This window comes from Pelecanus crispus, chromosome Z, assembly GCF_030463565.1.
Source record: "Pelecanus crispus isolate bPelCri1 chromosome Z, bPelCri1.pri, whole genome shotgun sequence".
In the NCBI taxonomy this organism is placed as follows: domain Eukaryota; kingdom Metazoa; phylum Chordata; class Aves; order Pelecaniformes; family Pelecanidae; genus Pelecanus; species Pelecanus crispus.
In genome coordinates, this window is record NC_134676.1 from 15,806,001 (window position 1) to 15,826,841 (window position 20,841).

Consider the following 20,841-nt stretch of genomic DNA (forward strand, 5'->3'; position numbering starts at 1 on the left):
TTACTCTCCTTTGAGTTACAGTGAATTTGAAAGTTTGATAGCACAGTATCTTTACAACTTGGAACATTTCCTTCTCCAGAGTGTCTCATCACATCATATGGTACTTGTGTAGTTTAAAAGCTGTATTGCTGGAAAAAAGGCCAATAAACAGAAAACAGCTGTTTTGCTACTACCAAAATAAAACTTCCTAGCTGTGCATTTCAAAAAAATGCCTGTTTATTTAAAAAGGTTTGAAAGGTATCCTAAATCAAGAGTTACACATCTAAAGAATTCTGATACAGAAGTCAGTCAAAAAAGGCAGACTCTCCCACAAAACATTTTAAATTTCAACATGCTGCAGTTCCTCATGCCAGAGGAGAGCTGTAACAAAGCGCAAATTCCTACTTTTGGAAAAGCTGCTGTTGCTGGGGCTTGGCTGGAGTGATTCAGCCCCGGGAGCGAGCAGAGGGGTGTGCGTGCAGGGCAGGACGTAGCCAGCTGTGCCTTCCTGATGGTGGGGGAGACACCTGGGCCAGTGGACCTTCCCTGGTCTCTCCTGGGGGAGATCCTGGACTGATGAAACTTAAATTATCTGGAAGCAAGGAGATGCTTTACTGGGTACCAGATTGCTTGGTGAGGTGGTAAGAAGTTAGCTCCTCTCTACCTACAAACGTTCCTGCTTGCTGGCCCCAGCGGGTGGCCTTTCATGAAACCACCTCTGCTTAAAAGCACCCAAACAGAGGATTCCAAGGAGGATGACTTCGTGCCAGTCAAAAGGTACAGTCTGGGCACTAGAACTAAAGATTCAAAAAGTATTTTTGTGTGGGTGGGGAGGCATGTGTAATTTTTGTATTTAAGGCATGTCTTGCACTAATGGTTGAATGAGTTAAAACCTGTAAACTTCTGTCTTTTTTTTTTGTTGATAATTCAACTTTCACAGCTGTTGTTGAAATGCTAATACTTAAACCATCACATAATGGAAAATTATTAATACTCAGTATCAGTATGCTAATTTTTAAAATAAAAATGGTGTACAAACTATTAAAGAGTCCCCTTCTACAAGACATCTTACAAAGCATTAATGTAAAATATATTTTTGTCAAAAATACATTTTTTGGAAAGCTTCAGGTTGCTCTAGTTAATTAGTAACTTACAAATATAAATAAAATTCCAACCCATTTCCAGGGCTGAGAGGTATGTAAGAGACCAGAACAACTGCAAGAAGTTTAAGTACATTTTATTAACAATGCATCCCTTTGATAAGATTACGCTTCAGGAGGCTTTTAATGCCCATTGACATGAACTGTACACACTATACAAAAGAAGAAAAAAAAACATAAAACCACAAAAAAAAAAAATCAAGGTGGGCAATAGCATTTTGGGACAAGCCTCTGTTTAAATTATACACAGCTCAATGCAATATTCTTACGGAAAATATATAAATACTTTTTCTTTCTATGTTACAGGTATACAATATAAATCAGATTTCAATGTCTGTTCAGTGACCTACAAACACTAGAACCTCCAAATATGTAGCAGCGTATTACTAAATAAGAAAAGACCACACTGGACAGGGAGAGTAAGTCTTGAGATTTTCCTTGATCCCTTCCCTCCTCAGAATGTCAATTTAGATAATCTCTTGTAATGCAGTTTTAGGTATGCTGACAGCCCAGTGTTGGAACATTTTTTTCAATTAAATCTACAAAATGTCTGCCTTTTCCCCCCTTAGACACTGCATCTTGTGCTAAAACACCCTACTGAGTGGCAAAATGGCATGTTACACTTTTTGGCATAAATTACACTTCTCAAATAAAATAGTGTATTTTACAAAGCAACTCAAGCAAAATGTGCAATTTCTGCGTGCTGTGGCATTGCTATCCATCTATGTTACAAAAATAATCCAAAGAAAATCCACATTCTTTACTGAAAATACAAATCTGTTGAAAAAAACTATACAGGGAACCAGGATCAGCATTTAAACAAAAACCAATGAGATGGGGAAGCTTCTAGCGAAATACAAACATGGTTTCTAGCACATTCCCAAAGTTCTTCTACAGTTCTCAGATTTTACTCTCACCTAGTATACCTTTAATAAGCACGTAATAGAAGTGTAACTGAAAAAAAAAGTTATGGGACCTGCTTTCAGCTGGCTCCAGTGAAGCTCTGAGTAACATGGCTTCTGTGCAGCCCTGCCAGGAGGCGAGCAGAGACCTCAAAGATGTTCTGAAGCCTGGCAAGAATTCTTCCACTGCATTTGCTCAGCCTGAGCTCACATTCACTTTCAAGGTAACCCCAGCTTCCTGCAGTCCAAAAAAGCCAAATACCAAGTCCAGGACACAGACCATGAAAGTTGTTATAGGTTTTTTTCAGTCTCTCACTGCAAATTACAACTCGAATTCAAGACCACTACATGTGTTTCAAAATAAAATGATACAAAGATGAGCAGGATTCTCACTGCTGCCTTTTTAAATGTTTGTAAGGGCAGTTTACCTCAGTGTGCCAAGCCACCATGCCCTAAACTACCGAATACTTCAGCACTTCATTGTGTCTTGGGAAAAAACAACAAAACCCAGCAAGAGCACATTTAGGGTACGTATGTCAGGTCAAGTAAGAACCATCACATGAGCAAAAAGCAACTCTTTCAAATACAACATGCCAAGGGCCCAACATACAAGTTAGGCACCTCAAAGCCTGATCATCTCCAGCTCCAAGTGATGTCCACAACAGCTGGGAGCATTTGGCATCTCTGAATTTCAGACAGCTGAAAACGTTTCCCTCTCCAAAAGAACAGTTGCAGCAGCCAGCTTTGTCCTCCTCCCTGCTCAGTGGAGAGAAACAGGAAAGGAACTGGGAGCCCTTTAGCTAGCTTTCTGCCCTTTGGAAAGTGCTATCCCTTTCCACTGACTGTAAAAGGGGACTAAGAGAATTAGCCAGCTAATGTTGTAGACTAAATACGACTAGTTTCACAGCCAGCCCCTCCTTCCCACAAAGTCTTTTGCCTCAGAGCTGAGTATTTTCTGTTAGCATGTTGAATCATTCAGTTTTCTTTGCCACAGCAACCAAACTGTATTTGTACATAGTGTAAGTGAACGCTATATGCTTTACCATTTATTTGACAGCATCGCCAATCATTTGAATTGGAAAAATACAAAGCGGGTGGTCTGTCAGCTTCCCTTGCAAACCCTTCTAGGAGAAGTGGAAGGATTCTTTATTAGGGTTAATATAAGCACAATTTTTATTTACTACTGTTCTATTTTGAAGTTTTATCATGAAGCAAATAAAACCCCAAAATAAGAACTTTGAAAGGGATATTTTAAAAAAGAAATCTATAGAATTAGAAATTCAGTTTGTAATTAGGCCAATATCAAATTCCTTCAATAACAGCATCATTTGCCAATTAAAATGAAACATTAATATGAGCTTAACATAAATATGAAAATTAATTTTAGAAATGTTGTATGTTACGTACAGTACAGACTTTTACATCCTTGATGCATACTTGTTGAAATCTACTGACACTCATACACTTGGGGGCGGGGGGAAGGAAGGAAATCACATTTTATAACTGAATTTGCAGCAATAATTTGTACGTCAAGTCTCTGTTGTCATGGATCCCCACAGAAGCAAATACTTCAGAACACATAAGCATTTCAGGATGGAGATTCTTTCAAAAGTATATTGACATTGCTTTTGCTTACCTTTTTATAATCAGAGGCCTTCCTGTGGTGCTTTCTACATTAAGTGCTATGGGTTAAACTGGTAACAAATGAATGAAGTCTGGGTTTCTTTCTTTGTTTTTGTTTGTTTGTTTGTTTTTTAAATACAGGTGATAAAACTTGTTTATTTTGCTTTAACTGCAGAAAAATAACATGGAGTTGTTTGATGTAGCCCCATCTAGTTATTAAAACAAATCTCTCATACTCTAGCCTAACTGAGGTAGTGTTTGAAACTACTGTATAAGATATGCTAGCCCCGTTTTTGGGAAAACTACATTATTTCCTTTGGAGTTTATACCACTATTTGGTCTACTGTTACTGACATTTTGGTTTTACAGAAGCATGTATTTCCTATGACCAGAGAAGTCCAATAGTTACTGGTGTGGTATGTTTCCAGAGCATTTCAAACATGCCTTGACACACAGATACATTATTTGTGTCACTGACAACAGAAGAGTTGAATCAGTTTCTTTTTGTCCTTCTTTCAGTGGGAACTCATGAAAAGATAATCTCAGGAACTAAATGTGACTGTGAGCAGCAACGTACAGTCTGCTTTACCAGAACCTGATGGTATGCTCTGCACATAAGAACTCAGTGAAGTGATAGCTACAAAGCAGTGCTTGTATCGCAAGATGAAATTTCCAATAAGAACAAATAAATTCTACTTTTCACTAGGAACGTATTTTACTGTTCACAGGACTACTTACTGAAATCTTGAGTAGCATAGCTAGAACAGTTATGAGCATCAGGATAATTTCACTTATCTTAAGTATTAATCTGACAATTATAAAAAATGGTAGAAGTGAATGGATAAAAATACTTTCTACTTAGTACAGTCCAGCTGAATTATTCACCTATATCAAAATCAAAGGGTAACCCCTTCTGTTACAGGCATTCTAACAATGGTGGCCATGCTACTGTATATACACATTTGCATATATTTATATTACCTTTGTATAAAGGCTTCTGAATCTTTAGATCCATGGTAAAAGTGATGGGGATTCTTACTTTTTTTTTTTTTTAAGCTTGCACTCATTAATTTAGAAACTTCACTAGTAACACGATAGAGGCAACTATTTCAGTCATTAACAGTCACTGTATCATTCAACTTTTGCAACAAGTCTTAAATACCAGTATAAAATAGTAAGTACTGCTGCTCCAAAATTTGCTACTTAAGGCTTTTCACTACAATTATTAGTACTATCTGATGCTTGATCACTCATCCACTGAAAATTCAAATAAACCTTTGTTTTTATAAAAGGCTGTTTCCATGGAACTTTGAAAACACTCATATATGTCTTCTCATGAAAGCAGCAATGATTAAATGTCTTCAAGTTTAGTTTATACAGTATTCATTTATCTGATACAAATCATGCTTTTTAAAGGATTTTAGTTAAGAGTAAGACCAACATTCGTACTATATGAGCATGAGTGTAGAAACTGCAACACATGCATATCATTCAGGGAAAACAATCTGATTTCAGCATTTTAAGTTTAAATGATTTGTTATTTTTAAAATCAAAAACTGTAGTGAAAATCCTTAACTGGTTCAGATAAGGTACATGTACGTATATGTAATGAAATTGGAGAGACTGCTAACAAAATGACTTACAACTATAGCAATATTAAAATAACTTAAAGGAAACCTCAGATTCACAGAGGCTTTTCTTTCTGTCTGAAGTTACAAACCCCCAAGTAGTGTTATAAACAGTACAAAAACCAACAGAGAAGGGCTAACATTAATCCCCTGGTGTCCACGATTACAGCACAGCTCCCCATTGCTGGCAATGGAATGCACCCTCATCTCTCTGATTCCTGGTATCCAGGCTTTAAAAAGCAAGGCATCATTCTGCTTCTCTGGAACAGAATCAGAAGTCAATCAAAAAAGATGTCTCTGTATTTTGTCGGGTTTTTTTTTTGTTTTTATATTTATGGTAAAAAATGAAATGAAAACTTGTGGAGGTGTTCAGTGCTCGGCTCTTGCATATACTGGTAATTACTATTATTAAAACTATGGTAATGTTTAATAACTCCCCAAAGGGCTCAAAATACTGGGGCAGTAATTGGTTGAGGAAGAAAGTTTTCAGTTCAGTCTTCAGGTACCAGTAGCTTCTGGAACAGTCTAGACGATGATGCTCCAAGCTTTTTATCCAGTCAGTCAGAGGTTGTCTGAGGATTTCAGAAAGTCTATATGCAATGCACTGTGTAAGACAGAGGTCAGGATTCAGCTGATGTATCAATTACTGGCTGTTTTGATGGTGTTGCTAAAATAGCCTCTGCTTCTTCATGCATCTAAAAGACAGACAGATAAAGTACTAATGTTGTTAGAGATTCTACTAGAGAGGTATCATAAAATGGTTTCCTTTAAGACATATCTGAAAGCGTCTTCTATTCAGAACATGAAACCTACACCCAGCTTGCACATGTTGGTGCGTTCAAAGCATTCATAGAATCATAGAATCGTTTAGGTTGGAAAACACCTTTAAGATCATCAAGTCGAACCATTAACCCAACACTACCAAGTCCATCACCAAACCAATGAAGGGTAGAGTAGCATTTCATGTTTCCTGGCTTGGTGGCTGGATTATTTATAATGAAAGTAAAAACTAGGAATCATTAAGATTGCAAAGGACCTCTAAAACCATCATTCCAATCATCAACTCAACACCACTAAATCATTCCCGAAGTGCCATGTCTACCTGTTTTTTTGAACACCTCTATGGATGGTGACTCCACCACCTCTCTGGGCAGCCTGTTCCAATGCTTGACCACTCTTTCCGTAAAGAAATTTCTCCTAATTTCCAACCTAAACTTCCCCTGATGCAGCTTGAGGCCATTTCCTCTCATCCTATCGCTAACTACCTGGGAGAAGAGACCAACACCCACCTCACTGCAACCTCCTTTCAGGCAGTTGTAGAGAGCGATAAGGTCTCCCCTCAGCCTCCTCTTCTCCAGGCTAAACAACCCCAGTTCCCTCAGCCGCTCCTCATAAGACCTGTGCTCCACACCCTTCACCAGCTTTGTTGCCCTTCTCTGGACACGTTCCAGCACCTCAATGTCTTTCTTGTATTGAGGGGCCCAAAAACTGGACAGAGTATTTGAGGTGCGGCCTCACCAGTGCCAAGTACAGGGGGACAATCACCTCCCTGCTCCTGCTGGCCACACCATTCCCGATACAAGTCAGGATGCTGTTGGCCTTCTTGGCCACGTGGGCACACTGCTGGCTCATCTTCAGCCGGCTGTTGACCAGCACCCCCAGGTCCTTTTTGGCCAGGCAGCTTTGCAGCCACTCTTCCCCAAGCCTGTAGCGTTGCACGGGGTTGTTCTGACCCAAGTGCAGGACCTGGCATTTGGCCTTGTTAAACCTCTTACTGTTGGCCTCGGCCCATCAATCCAGCCTGTCCAGATCCCTCTGCAGGGCCATCCTACCCACGAGCAGATCGACACTCCCACCCAGTCTGGTGTCATCTGCAAACTTACTGAGGGCGCACTCAATCCCCTCATCCAGATAGTTGACAAAGATATTAAACAAGACTGGCCCCAAAACGGAGCCCTGGGGAACACTGCTTGCGACCAGCCGCCAACTGGATTTAACTCCATTCACCACTACCCTCTGGACTCGGCTACCCAACCAGTTTCTTACCCAGTGAAGAGTACACCCATCCAAGCCATGAGCTGCCAGCTTCCCTCCACTTACTTGCAAGAACTGTACATCTTGAAAGAGCTCCTGAATGAACCTTCGAGATGGAAGTCGAAATGTACAATGTGCTAACAAGTACGACACCTCTGAGTAAAGGCATATGTCATCAAATGCTTGAGGATACTTCTCCTTAATTCTGAAAAACAGAAAACCCGAAATTTTTTAAGTCTTGAACAGATTTCCATAATACTATAAAAATCTGTTCAATTAGATTTTGATTGTCATTGTTAACAAAGTAGAACTCTTCAATAACAGGCATTATAAATTCTGGATCTGACGAAGCAAGAAAATCAGAACAGACAACATTACTTTGTACCAAACTGGAAGAAATCTATATTAATGAGATGAAACAGAATATATAATTTGAAAGTTGTACAGAATTGCTGAGATCATCTAGTCTTAAAATAACAGATGCAGAAAGAGAACAGCGTATCTAAGAATTGGCATTCAGATGTACAGCAGTAATAAAATATACAGAAAAGCTAACTTAATTACCTGTAAGCATTTTCAAACTAAAATGAGCATTTCTGCATTTTCTTTTACAGTTGTATGTCAGTTTCCAATGTCACTAGCCCAGAAACCTACATGTTTTAATTATAAATTAGGTCCCTGGACTTATATTCCTGTATTTTAATATTATTTTTTCTATAAATTAAGTCCAGTAGTTGTACTGGTGCTCAAAGCAAGTGTTTCTCAAGAAGTTACTTTCAGTTTGTTATTCTGCTTATCTGATATATATTATTTGGCACAAGTAACAAAAAATAATTATCGTTTCTTTTTTAAAGATGCAGATATACTGGGTATGTACTGAAATATCACTACAATTGACCTACTGATTTTAAAAAAGACTAGGAAGAGTAAGAAATTAAGGAACTGAGCAAAAGCACTAAAATAAATTCTTTGCTGTGCTTTTATGTTACATTCAATCATATCTGCTTGACAATTTTTTCAGAAGTCAGAAATAAGGTTAATCACTATCCCAGAGATCTTAGGGAATACATACAACTAAATGTTGCTAAAATGTCTGAAATCTATGGAACTTACGTGAGGAGTCCGGTTTCATGGCCCTTAGTTCCTACTGAACTACTCAGATTGATCACTAAACGTAAGACTTCTTTCCGCAGAAGTATTCTGCACACTGGTGTATCATCTGGGATTGATTTTACTCCTGGGAAAACAAATTAAACAGTATGGAGTTTAAACAGAATAGTCTTTAATTGCGCTAATCTTATGCCACGTAAGTCTGTTTTAGCATTCCATAAACATACACACACGCATGCACGTGTATTTACATACATATTCTGAACTATCAACAAGGATCTCCACTGAAATGAAAACTTTAAAAAAATACTATTTTCAGGAATTTTAACACAGAAATATTTAAAAAAGGTAAACTACCATTTCATAAATGGAAAAACCTGTAAGATTCAATTATGGTGCTATCTCTACCATTAAATCACATTTTGGACTGGACAAGTGATTACCTGCTCTGTTTCTATCAGATGCTGGAGAAGTTAGCAACCAGCTACTTAAATTATGATAATTCAAAATGTAAAACACAAGCCTAAAAAAGAAATGTCTTTCTCTTTACAAAAATTCAGTAATTTTTTTTTTTTTTTAAAAACTAACACCAGTATGGGGGAAAAAGGCAATAAGGATGTTGGATACAGAGCTATTTAACAGCCTACAGAAATGCTGCATAGCAAAAGGAGAGGAGTTTAAAAGTGTGTTCTCCCACCTGGAGATGATTGTTGGTTTTATTTTTTTTTTTTTTAAATAATGAGCATTACTTTGTTGCACTATGTATAAATGAAATACTATTTTTCCACAATACCTAAAAAATACTTTAAGGGTTATAGTCTCTAATAATCACAAGGCTTTCAAACTTACCTAGTACAAGATCTGTACTCTTGGTACTGCTAGCTGAACCATGGGATACTGCATCACTACAGCCTGAAATTCCAGAAAATTTGGAGGAATGCACATCTAAGTGATTGTGTATGGTCTGCCCACACCAGTCAGTATATGGAATGTCTGAAAAATCTGACATAAACAAGGTATTGCATCTTCGTTATTCACATTTTTCCTCACTTCAAATGCTTTTCTTATTTTTCAACAATGGTAAGCATGCAAGACACTGATGCACTAAGTACTAGTGCATATAAACCAGCTGGAAACTAGATGTTGGATTTTGGACAAATCATATCAAAATGGCTAAAAATCACTTTTTTTGCATCTTAAAATACTCAGGTGAAAATACTCAACTCTTTTAGACACTGACAGAAGCCTAAAAACCATCATCACACATAGAGCTCTTCACAGAATCATAGAATGCTTTGGGTTGGAAGAGACCTGTCCTGGTTTTGGCTGGCATAGAGTTAATTTTCTTCCTAGTAGCTGGCATAGTGCTGTGTTTTGGATTTAGGATGAGAAGAATGCTGATAACACACTGATGTCTTAGTTGTTGCTAAGTACTGCTTATGCTAGTCAAGGACTTTTCAGCTTCCCATGCTCTGCCAGGTGCACAAAAAGCTGGGAGGGGGCACAGCCAGGACAGCTGACCCAAACTGGCCAAAGGGCTATTCCATACCATACGACGTCATGCTCAGTATAGAAACTGGGGGGGGTTGGCTAGGGGGCAGTGATTGCTGCTCAGGAACTGGCTGGGTATTGGTTGGTGGGTGGTGAGCAATTGCATTGTGCATCACTTCCTTTGTATATTATTATTATATTGTTATTATTATCATTACTATTTTACTTTATTTCAATTATTAAACTGTTCTTATCTCAACCCAGGAGTTTTTCTCACTCTTACTCCTCCGATTCTCTCTCCCATCCCACTGGGGCAGGTGGAGTGAGCAAGCAGCTGCATGGTGCTTAGTTGTTGGCTGGGGCTAAACCATGACAGGACCTTTAGAGATCATCCAGCCCAACCCCCCTGCAGTGAGCAGGGACAGCTTTAACCAGATCAGGTTGCTCAGAGCCCCGTCCAACCTGACCTGGAATGTTGCCAGGGATGGGGCCCCCACTGCCTCTCTGGGCAACCTGTTCCAGTGCTTCACCAACCTCATTGTAAAAAATTTCTTCCTTATATCCAGTCTAAATCTGTTCTTCTTTAGTTTAAAACCATTATTCCTTGTCCTGTCACAACAGGCCTTGCTAAAAAGATTCTCCCCATCCTTTCTATAGGCCCCTTTTTAAGTACTGAAAGGCTGCAATAAGGTCTCCTCGCAGCCTTCTCTTCTCCAGGCTGAACAACCCCATCTCTCTCAGCCTGTCCTTATGGAGAGGTGCTCCAGTCCTCAGAGGAGGTGGCCCTCCTCTGGACCCGCTCCAACAGGTCCATGCCTTTCCTGTGCTGAGGGGCTCCAGAGCTGGATGCAGTACTCCAGGTGATGTCTTACCAGAGCAGAGGGGCAGAATCACCTCCCTTGACCTGCTGGCTATGCTTCGTTTGATGCAGCCCAGAATACAGTTGGCTTTCTGGGCTGCAAGCGCACATTGTTGGCTCATGTCCAGCTTTTCATCCACCAGTACCCCCAAGTCCTTCTCCGCAGGGCTGTTCTCAATCCCTTCATCCCCCAGCCTGTATCGATACTGGGGGTTGCCCCAACCCAGGTGCAGGACCTTGCACTTGGCCTTGTTGAACCTCATGAGGTTCACACAGGTCCACCTCTCCAGCTTCTCCAGGTCCCTTTGGTGTGTCAAATGCACCACTCAGCTTGGTGTCATCTGCAAACTTGCTGAGGGTACGCTCAATCCCACTGTCCATGTCATTGATGAAGATGTTAAACAGCATTGATCCCAGTATGGACCCCTGAGGGACACCACTTGTCACTGGTCCCCATGTGGACATTGAGCCGTTGACCACTCCCCTCTGGATGTGACCATCCAGCCAATTCCTTATCCACTGAACGGTCCACCCATCAAATCCATATCTCCCCAATTTAGAGAGAAGGATGCTCTGAGGGACTGTGTCGAGCGCTTTACAGAAGTCCAGACAGATGACATTCGTTACTTTTCCCTTGTCCACTGATGGAGTCACTCCTTCATAGAAAGCCGCTAGGTTGGTCAGACAGGACTTGCCCTTGGTGAATCCATGCTGGCTGTCTTGAATCACCTCCCTGTCCTCCATGTGCTTCAGCATATCTTCTAGGAGGATCTGCTCCATGATCTTCCCAAGCACAGAGGTGAGGCTGACAGGTCGGTATTTCCCAGGGTCCTCCTTTCCACCTTTTGTAAAAATGGGTGCAATGTTCCCCTTTTTCCAGTCTCCAGGGACTTCACCTGACTCTTATTGACATATCCATGCTCAGTTTTATATAACATAATAAAGATGCTCCTGCATATGCAGGTGTTCATACAATTATCACAGGTGTTGCAACAAGGGCTCTGACTTTATCAACAGAAAGATGTGTCAAGTAAGATTCTTCTGGGAGGTCTCACTATCCACAGCCTTCGGCATTTTGGATTTAAAGAGATGAATATAAAATCCAAGTTTTTAATTTTGCACAGTTAACAGAACCACAGAAAAACACAGGTCTGAAGGGACTCCTGGAGATCACCTAGTTCAACCCGTTGCTCAAAGAAGGGTTCACCTCAAAATGAAATTAGGTTACACTGTGAAGAGTTTCCCCTTATGTTCAACTGAATTTCTATTCCTACAGCACATGTTTGCGGCCTCCTGTCTTTTGGCTGTGTGCCTCTGACAAGAGCCTGGCTCACCTGTAATCCCCTTATGCTACTTGAAGGCTACAGCTGGGATTTTATTTGCCATCCCTTCTCAATACTGAACTCAAGCTCAAACTCAATTCTCTGGGCCATTCCTCATATTTTGTATATCATCCCCCTTGCCAACGGTACTCTTTATGTGTTACTATCCGAATGTGTAACATTGTTGTAAAACATTGAAGATTCCTACTAAGCATCTATTACTGGATTATCTTTTTATTACAGACGTTGTAAAAAGGCATGCAACTGGAAGCTCTGCAGAAGAGGTTAGGAAAAAAAATTCTGAATCTGATCTGAATCTCAAAATACAAAGGAAGATGACTAAATCACAGAAATTACAGCTCAACTTCAACAGACTCCTCAGATTTCCTTCATTTTGTTTTGTGGTACAGACTTGCTTGAAAGTCAGACTTTGGATTAGTTTGACAGCAAGCACCAGTTTTCAGGACATGGATTTTAAGTCCTAAATAAAGTTTCAAATTTTATATTTTGATAAGCTCTTAGAAATATTTAAAAAACCATGCAGGCACCTAGTCATACTAACAGCACTAGAAATTGAAAAGCTGGAAATAACCATAGAAATACCACTAGTTGCAGTGAGCTTATTACAAAAAATTAATTTCAAGGTCAATAGTCAGTAAGAAAACACCCTTAAAGATTAATCAATTTTGAAGATGAACAAAATTCAGTATTTTCACTCAGTTTTATCACATTTCCCCACAAGGAACACTAACCTGTACGACTATAGGAAGAGTTCATTTTGTTGTTAGGCTGATAACCCAGTATTTGAATGCAGACACAGTAAAGGCAGTTTTCATCTGTGTGCTCCTGTAGCCCTGTATCCTCCGTATTTTCTAAAAACTGAGAAGCATCTGAACGGCTGGTATTCATTATTTCTGTGAGACTGATCTGCTGTCGGAGCATCTGAAAAGGGCTTTTGACAACATCACTTGTACCTGATGGAAGACCTGTAGATAAGCAATTAGATATCAGAGAAAAACAAAACCAAGTAAACAACATTATTTCAATTAAATTCCCCTTTTAAGCCCTTTAAGGCTGGGGAGGGTGTGTGTGTGTGAAGATCTAGAAACTTTTTTTGAGTGGTTAAGCTCCCAAGATTGTTAGCATTCAGAAAACAGACATCACATTTTAGTCCCAGCTTATCACATATAACAAAACATTGCAAAGGACAGAATTCAACCTCTCAACACACATACTGTAAGACGGTATGTGGTAAATCCTGCCATTATATCAACATTAGTAATACCCATGCAATACTAATACGTTACTAACTTTCATAGTGTCAAACAAGATTAATACAACAATATGCCAGATGTTTAAATGACACATGCACCAATGAACACAGAAACACAATTTTAAAAACTGTAACTTAGTGCCTGTAATAGGAAGAAACTACACTTAACAACGCAGTAACGAGCAGAAGACACTTCAGTGATACGCTCTTCCCTGGGTGGAAGATACCAACAAATACAGTTTTGAACAAGAGTTACTTTACACTGAAACTTAGCAAACTACAGAAACACACTTTCAGGAAAATCAGCTTTATATATGACATTAACACCACAAACAAAACAAACAACAACAAAAAAAATCAGTAAGGTGTGTCTATTTGGATGTTCAAAGTGCTTGTAATAACATTCCAGTTAACTAGGAGGCAAGACAACAGCTAACCTGTACTACTTTAGGACCAGTTTCAACGCTTCTTTTTCAGTTGTCATACTGAAAAGATACTATTGACACCCTACAGATTTCTGACTACTCTGGAGTAAAAAGGTAGTGCATTCCAGAACAAGCCAGGCATTGCAGAGCACGTGCAATTCTCTTGCACCATGTCCCATCACCTCTGCTGATCAACTGTCATGGAAACATGACAGAAAGACAAAACACACTTTCTGAAATACACACCTAACATCTTTATTGGTTCCTATAAATTCAAGTGTAACCAAAGGGATGTCAAAGCGTAACAGCTCAATATGTAGCATACATATTTTATCTTGGCTTAAATTGTGTTACTTTCTTTAATGCAGTATCACTACCAGTCTTTGATTAGTATTAGCTCGTATTATAATCGAGGATATGTGGACTCTCCTCCTTTGTTTATTAGAGCAGGACCAAGCTTATGTTGCTTTGAAGCAAACGCACATTATCTCAAACCAAACAAAACAGGGAATTAATGGCCTGCTATCCTGAATCCAGAACATGGGTCTCAAAACTTAACAGCTAAAAATAACCTCTTCTGTAAAGAAAAATCAACAAATAAACCAATGCCCCACCCAATGTACAAATAAACAACAGAAATGTACAGGAGAGGAACAAAAACAGTACCTCCTGCATCAGGTGCAAAGACCCTAGCTCCACGGTCATCAAATGGAGGTGTGGTTTTCTTCTGGAAATACGGAGTTTCCTTTATCTGGAATATTCAAGTGAAAACTCAAATTAGCACAGGTGATAATCATATACAAAGGAAAAACAGATTTTATGAGGCAATAATGTCCATTTTTTACTTCAGGAGAAAGATCTCATTAGAGGAGGAAGTTAGGAATGGGCTCCCGAGTACTAAAGAAAAGCCAAGGAGAAAAACATACATTTGCGAATGAACATTTTTAAGTAAGGCTTATGAGCAGTCAGTAAATGTTAAAACAGTGGTGACAGGCTGTAAGGAAACCAGTGACCCAGAAGTGGCGATTAATGACCTATCCATGATCACTCTACACCACTGTAGATCTCAGGAGAGCAGTGCAAAAACACCCAGGACATCTAAAATGTTGCCTGTAAGACGTTGTAGAGTCAAGAGAGAAGAAATGAAGCAACATAAAGATGCCACATAGACTGTGAAGGAGGAAAAGCAGTCATGTCAAAAGGGGGAATAGAAGCAGGTATGATGGAAAATCTTGCCTTTGCTCTAGCTTTAGTGATTTTTTGAGGTCAGTAAGAAAGTAATTTTGGTTTGAAAGACAAAGACTAAATAAACTAAAGATAAGGAAGCCCACTGATTTACCTTTGACATAGACCATGTCCTAGTTTTGACAATTAAATAACAGAATATTAAATTCTGTGATGCATCAATTTGTTAGATGGGAATGTGTTTTAACCAAGTAGAAAGAGGAAGCCAATTGGTAAAGACACTTAAAATAATCTGGTTTAACTTAAACATATATATATATATCTGTGAGGTTAAGTAAAGACAATATAAGTCAATGCTATGATGATACATATACAAATAAATTAATATTTAACCAAGATCATGATAGCAGAAAGTTAACTGTGATTAGGCACATCATTTATGGCTGACCAATGAACATACCAATTATTTGGCTAAAGAGGTATTAACAAATGTCTACAGACTGTGCTAATTTTAGTATAAAAGCTAGCTGTCAACTAAAAAACTTATGACAGCATATTTATGTTACCATTGTTTAACACTATTCTAACCTAGTCTGTGCCATTACTTGCCTAATAATACAAAACTAGTGATTTTCTGTGAACAGGGTTAAAAAATAAATTCTTGTTCTCCAAAATGCATTCCTTGAAAGTACCACATCTGTTTTTCTTCATTTCTCTAGAGCTGATCTATTCTGATGAGAATGCAACAGTTGACTACCTTTCAATATAAGAATGCAAATGAACCCTTGTAAGTTGTCACATACATACCTGAAATATTTCATTGATATCCACTGGGAGAGCAAGGCCAATGTAATCATCAGAGCTACCATACGTAGCATTAGAAACCATGGAGCGAACAGAAGAGGAACGCTGAAGTGTGTTTTGGTTAATAGGACTTAATAAATCTTCTTTATCTAATGAAGCATAACTTAAAGCTTTCATGAACCTGTAACATTGAAATAATAAATCACAATCTTGGTAAATCTCTCATTCTGGCACATTACAATTAAGAAGGACTGCTGACACAAAGACTATCCTCATCTTCCCATTGCAGAACCCAAAGCTTGCTACTCTGTCAAATTACAGCTATAGGCTCATTGTTTTCTCCTGTCTCACATTGCATGGTTTGGCAGTTCCTTGAGTAAAACTTTTTTCTTTGAAAGTCCTAGGACAGGGACTTGAAGGACAGCAGGATGGAACTTGTGCTTGATGGGCTGCCAACCCTGCAAACCCACAAATTTTCTCCAACCTACCAGGCTTCGAAGATTTACAGCCCAGACATGGTAAGTAAAGATTTAGGCTTTTAAACTGCTAACTGCCTCATTTTGAAATGTACCTATACACTGAGCATACTTTCCCTGGATATTCACAAACTCTGAGCTGAGCAGGCACATCCCTGCAAATGCAAAGCTTGAGCCTGCTAAGCTACCAGCCATGTAAGCAAGGAACATTTTTTTCCTGTACTGTAAAGGAAGTACCCGTTAGGTCACCCAAGCATGGAGGAAGAATTTGCTCAACATGAATGCACAAAGAACAAACTTGAACATGCGCAGCAAGCAGAGCTGACTGTGACAAGCAGCCCAAGAAACAAAGAAAGAAACAGGTTGGGAAAATGAGACAGGAGAGAGGAGGCTGGAGAACAGGTCTTCAGTGCTGATCAGAGTCCTGATCATGGAAATTTCACATTTGGCCATCTGTCATTTTACCTCTCATTGAAGATAAAATCCTATACAAGTTTTCTGCTAATCAACCTATGTAGATGGTCTACATGCAGTGGATTAAAGCTTCCTAGTAAAAAGAGACACACCTCAGGAACAGTAAATTTTTATTATATTACTGCATGTTACTATACATTGGGAGGTAAAGTACAGTAAACATTTGATTTCTTGCCTTTCTGCCTTAGAAGTAATTTTCTATCATTTTTTGTTTTAGATGGGCAATTAAAATTTCTTCTTATCCCTAGCAGGGTAACAGATTTATACTGAGGTAAAATTAAATTATCAAGGTTTGACCATGTAAGGTTCAAGACATTATTATGCAATGGGAATGCGCAGAACACAAATTATAGGGTATCAATAGTTTTCTTGCTACTAACTAATTCTGACCATTGTTAACGACAGTAGCAGTGGACTTTCAAGTTACACCAGGGGAGGTTTAGATTGGATTTTAGGAAAAAATTCTTCACTGAAAGGGTTGTCAAGCATTGGAACAGGCTGCCCAGGGAAGTGATGGAGTCACCATCCCTGGAGGTATTTAAAAGATGCGTAGATGTGGTGCTCAGGGATACGGCTTAGTGGTGGACTTGGCAGTGTTAGGTTAACAGTTGGACTTCGTGATCTTAAGGGTCTTTTCCAAGCTACATGATTCTAAAATCCAAGAAGTTACCAAGTGCATTAGTTACTTCATAATAAAGCATTCTACAACTACTCTCAAGATAAAATTCAAGTATTAATCCTAAACATTTGTCCCTGCTTTTCCTGGAAAAGCTAACAGATATATCATTAGTAGTGATAAACACTTTCACGAAAGCATGTCTGCAGGTGATCGGGTGAGAGCCATGATCAGGACTTGAGACATGCACCTTAACATTTTTGGCTGGTCTTTACAGACAGAGGTGGAAAATTTAGCCTCCCAGAATAAGTTATGCAAAGAAATAAGCTTTCCAGCCTTTTCAAGGTAAAGAACAACAATGCAAAAACCAATTTACAGCTGCTAGTTGCTATGAACACATGAATTTGTCAATGAAGCATGAATCAAAGAAATTTTTCTGAAGACTGACAGAAAAATAGCCTTGGCAGACAAAAAGGACAGAGTATTTCTTTCCAATTTATTGCTTAAACAGCAGTTAAGGACAATATTTAGCTGGAAGTAGTAGCATACTCTGAAATTAAAAGGACCACAATCATTCAGTGCAGACACTCAGCTGTAAGCAGTAAGAAAAACACATATACCAGTTAAAGCATAGTCCTTCCACTCAATTATATTACTAATCCAACACAATCTCTTGCAATATATATGCCTGCCATTTTTTATCCTTCTCAGAGATACGAGCACTCCACCCATTTCAGTTCAATATTAAACAGGTCAGCTCAAATCCTTCAGCCTAACCACTGATATGAGATCATGAACAGCTAAGCACCAGGAATACTGTTAGTATTACATTGCACGCAGAGTCTCAGGACACAAATCCACTGCAGCAAGGCTGCTTTGCGTATCAAGGGCACGACTGCAACAAATGGTACATTACTACAGCCACAACAGAACCTGTACTGCCAATGAAATGACACTGATTTGTTCCTGCATTAGCACAGGAAGCCAGTGACAGAGCAAGGAACAGCACTTCTGATTTCCAGGACAGTACAGCTTAACTACTGAATCACCCTTAATTTAATCAGCACACTCAGTCTAGTTCTAACTTAATCAAACAAAAGAAACAAAACCTATCTTTTATGGTACCTTTGCAGAATCATGTGAAAATATCAACACATGAATGTTGCTCTTAATTAGGACAAAAATGCATAGTAATAAACAGGCACTATATACACTCAGCTGGGTATGCAGAGAGCAGTTCAGCAACTGGGCATTTGCTGTTCTGCGCAGTAAGCAGATGACTGATGTACTGGTAGCTTCTCCCCTTTCTCTCATCTGAGAGAGGATGTTTAGGTAAGAACAGAGATAGAAAGGGTCTTTTCCCTTTCAATAGCAATGTGAAAATCCAACGCAGTAGCTAAAAGATGATTTGAAAGGAAAATTTTGGTAGAAGAGCTTTTAAGAGATAGTTGTTAAGTGACTTGTAGCTGCTGGAAACAGTGTCAATGTCACAAGCTAGGTAACTTATGTAACTATCCAATTAGTCTTCTCAAAAATAAAGAGGTGAAACTGCCATCTAAAAATAAACTCTGAATAAAATCTTTGCTCTGTTGTAGCAAAGAAGCCAAACTCACATTCCTATCAGTGGTATCAGTATCTCACCACTGGCCTAAATGCCACAGTGAACATGAATATAGCATATTGGCAGGAGCCCCTATCCTAAAACCTCACAAAATGACATTGGGAAAATTCTCTTCCGAAATACAGCTCTGATGACATGGGCAATTTTGTGTGATTGCAACTTCAGTAATGTTAGCAGTGTAACTGCATTTAAATATTAAAAAAGTTAAACAGGAAGCAAATGTGACAAACGGAAACATTTTCCTTTGTCACTAACAGCATTAAAAGGGTTGAGCACAGCTATGAAAGCTGGGCTTTTCTGACGCACTTACAAACTTGAGAATTCTCATTCTATTACATTATTCTCCTAATATCAATACTGCTTTCAGTAAAGTTATGAATCATCCTGCAACAGCTGTCACTTTTAGGTGAAGCTGAAAAAATATTAGAAAGATACTCTTCTTATTTAATTGCTTTTACAGCTTTGAAGAAAGAAATGAGCACGTAATAATCTCTTACCGGCTTGGGGTTAGCCTAGAATCCAGGCTGCCAGACTTCATGGTAATAGTGTCAGTAAACAGCACGTCCTTTGCTGGAGATGCTAGGGCTTCTGAATGAGACAGTGAAGGATGCATTCTCTGCTGTTGTAAGCGTTTTAGTGTAGCATAGCCAAAGGCATCTCGAGAACTTGTGTAGCTAAAGTTATAGTCAGCAAGACTTTTTATCGTAGCAAGAGAAGGTGCTTTAAGAGACTGGGCTCTTCGGGGAAGTGTATGAGAAGACCCTGGTGGTACGAGGGATACAGAGTTGGATTTTGAGAGAGGAAGGTGGTTAGACTGTGGTGTTGAACAGTGACTTGGTTTAACTGTTTTTGTGCTTACCACCGTACTCAAACTTCCACAGTCAGTATCTACATTTGTAGTGTCCACACCTACAGTCTCCCTCGAAGGGCTAGAGCTCATTGAGCTTATACCACTTGTTGTGGTATCTGTATTAAAACTTAAGCTACGACTCTTGAAATGTGTTTGCGCAGTACCATCTCCTATTAGCCTTTCTCTGCTTGTGTTTTCCCGGTGAATTTCATTTCCAAGACCTTTTGGCAGCTTCAGATCATTTTCTCCAATACTTGGGGTACTATCTGTATCTTCCATGTGCTTACTTCCAACAAAAGAAGTTTCTAATCGTAAAGTCTGGATTTTAGGAACTCTGAAAACAGGGTTGAATTCTTCCCCAGCAGGAAAGTCTATGCTACCAGAAGGTTCTGTTACTGTACGATTTCGCCTCAGGCCTGATTTACTGTCAGATGATGTCAGCTTTCCTCCTTTTGGATCACTGCTACTTCTGTGTTTTTTATTAGGTAGAGTAAGAGAGTTTAGAATGCGATTTTTGACAAGTCTACTAGAAGAAAAAAAAGGAAAGGGACTACGGTCTTTGTCCTTTGAAGGTCCAGGTCTGTCATAAAATATTTGTTCTGCATCTTCAGTAATATCTAGGAAGAACGTACTAGTGGAAGTACTACCAAAACGGTCATCCTCCATGATGAACATACCTGAAATTATATGAGACTTTGTCACTAAAAATGGACATTTCTTTAAAATGTATAAACTATGTTGTGAAAAAGTAAGCAATTCTGTAGAAGCCAAAGTGGGAGACTATGCAATTTACTGCAATCTTAAGTCAAAATTTTTTCTGCAGAACTTAGTAGTGTAAATTAAGTATCTTGAGGAGTATCTGAGCTGAAGGTCTCATTGCTTCAAAAGAAAAGCCATATTGTATTATTTCAGTGCAAATATCCAACTACTAAACTTAGCTCTCTTTTAATGATATCTAAATATGGTATATTCTTGGATTTAAATTCCAACTATCCATAGCAAATTTAGA

General features: G+C 38.9%; 1 protein-coding gene across 1 annotated transcript in view; it reads right to left on the minus strand.

Annotated features, from left to right (window-relative positions):
- Window positions 1-3,817: 3,817 nt before the first annotated feature.
- Window positions 3,818-20,841, minus strand: part of RICTOR (RPTOR independent companion of MTOR complex 2) — a 92,235-nt gene continuing 75,211 nt past the window's right edge. The window contains exons 31-38 of the mRNA XM_075725892.1: window positions 19,480-20,509; window positions 15,799-15,976; window positions 14,473-14,557; window positions 12,861-13,094; window positions 9,286-9,438; window positions 8,440-8,563; window positions 7,393-7,531; window positions 3,818-5,987 (exon numbers count right to left, since the gene is read on the minus strand). Of these exons, the coding sequence (XP_075582007.1) occupies window positions 5,913-5,987; window positions 7,393-7,531; window positions 8,440-8,563; window positions 9,286-9,438; window positions 12,861-13,094; window positions 14,473-14,557; window positions 15,799-15,976; window positions 19,480-20,509 (2,018 nt within the window). The 3' untranslated portion in view covers window positions 3,818-5,912. The remainder of the gene's footprint in view (window positions 5,988-7,392; window positions 7,532-8,439; window positions 8,564-9,285; window positions 9,439-12,860; window positions 13,095-14,472; window positions 14,558-15,798; window positions 15,977-19,479; window positions 20,510-20,841) is intronic.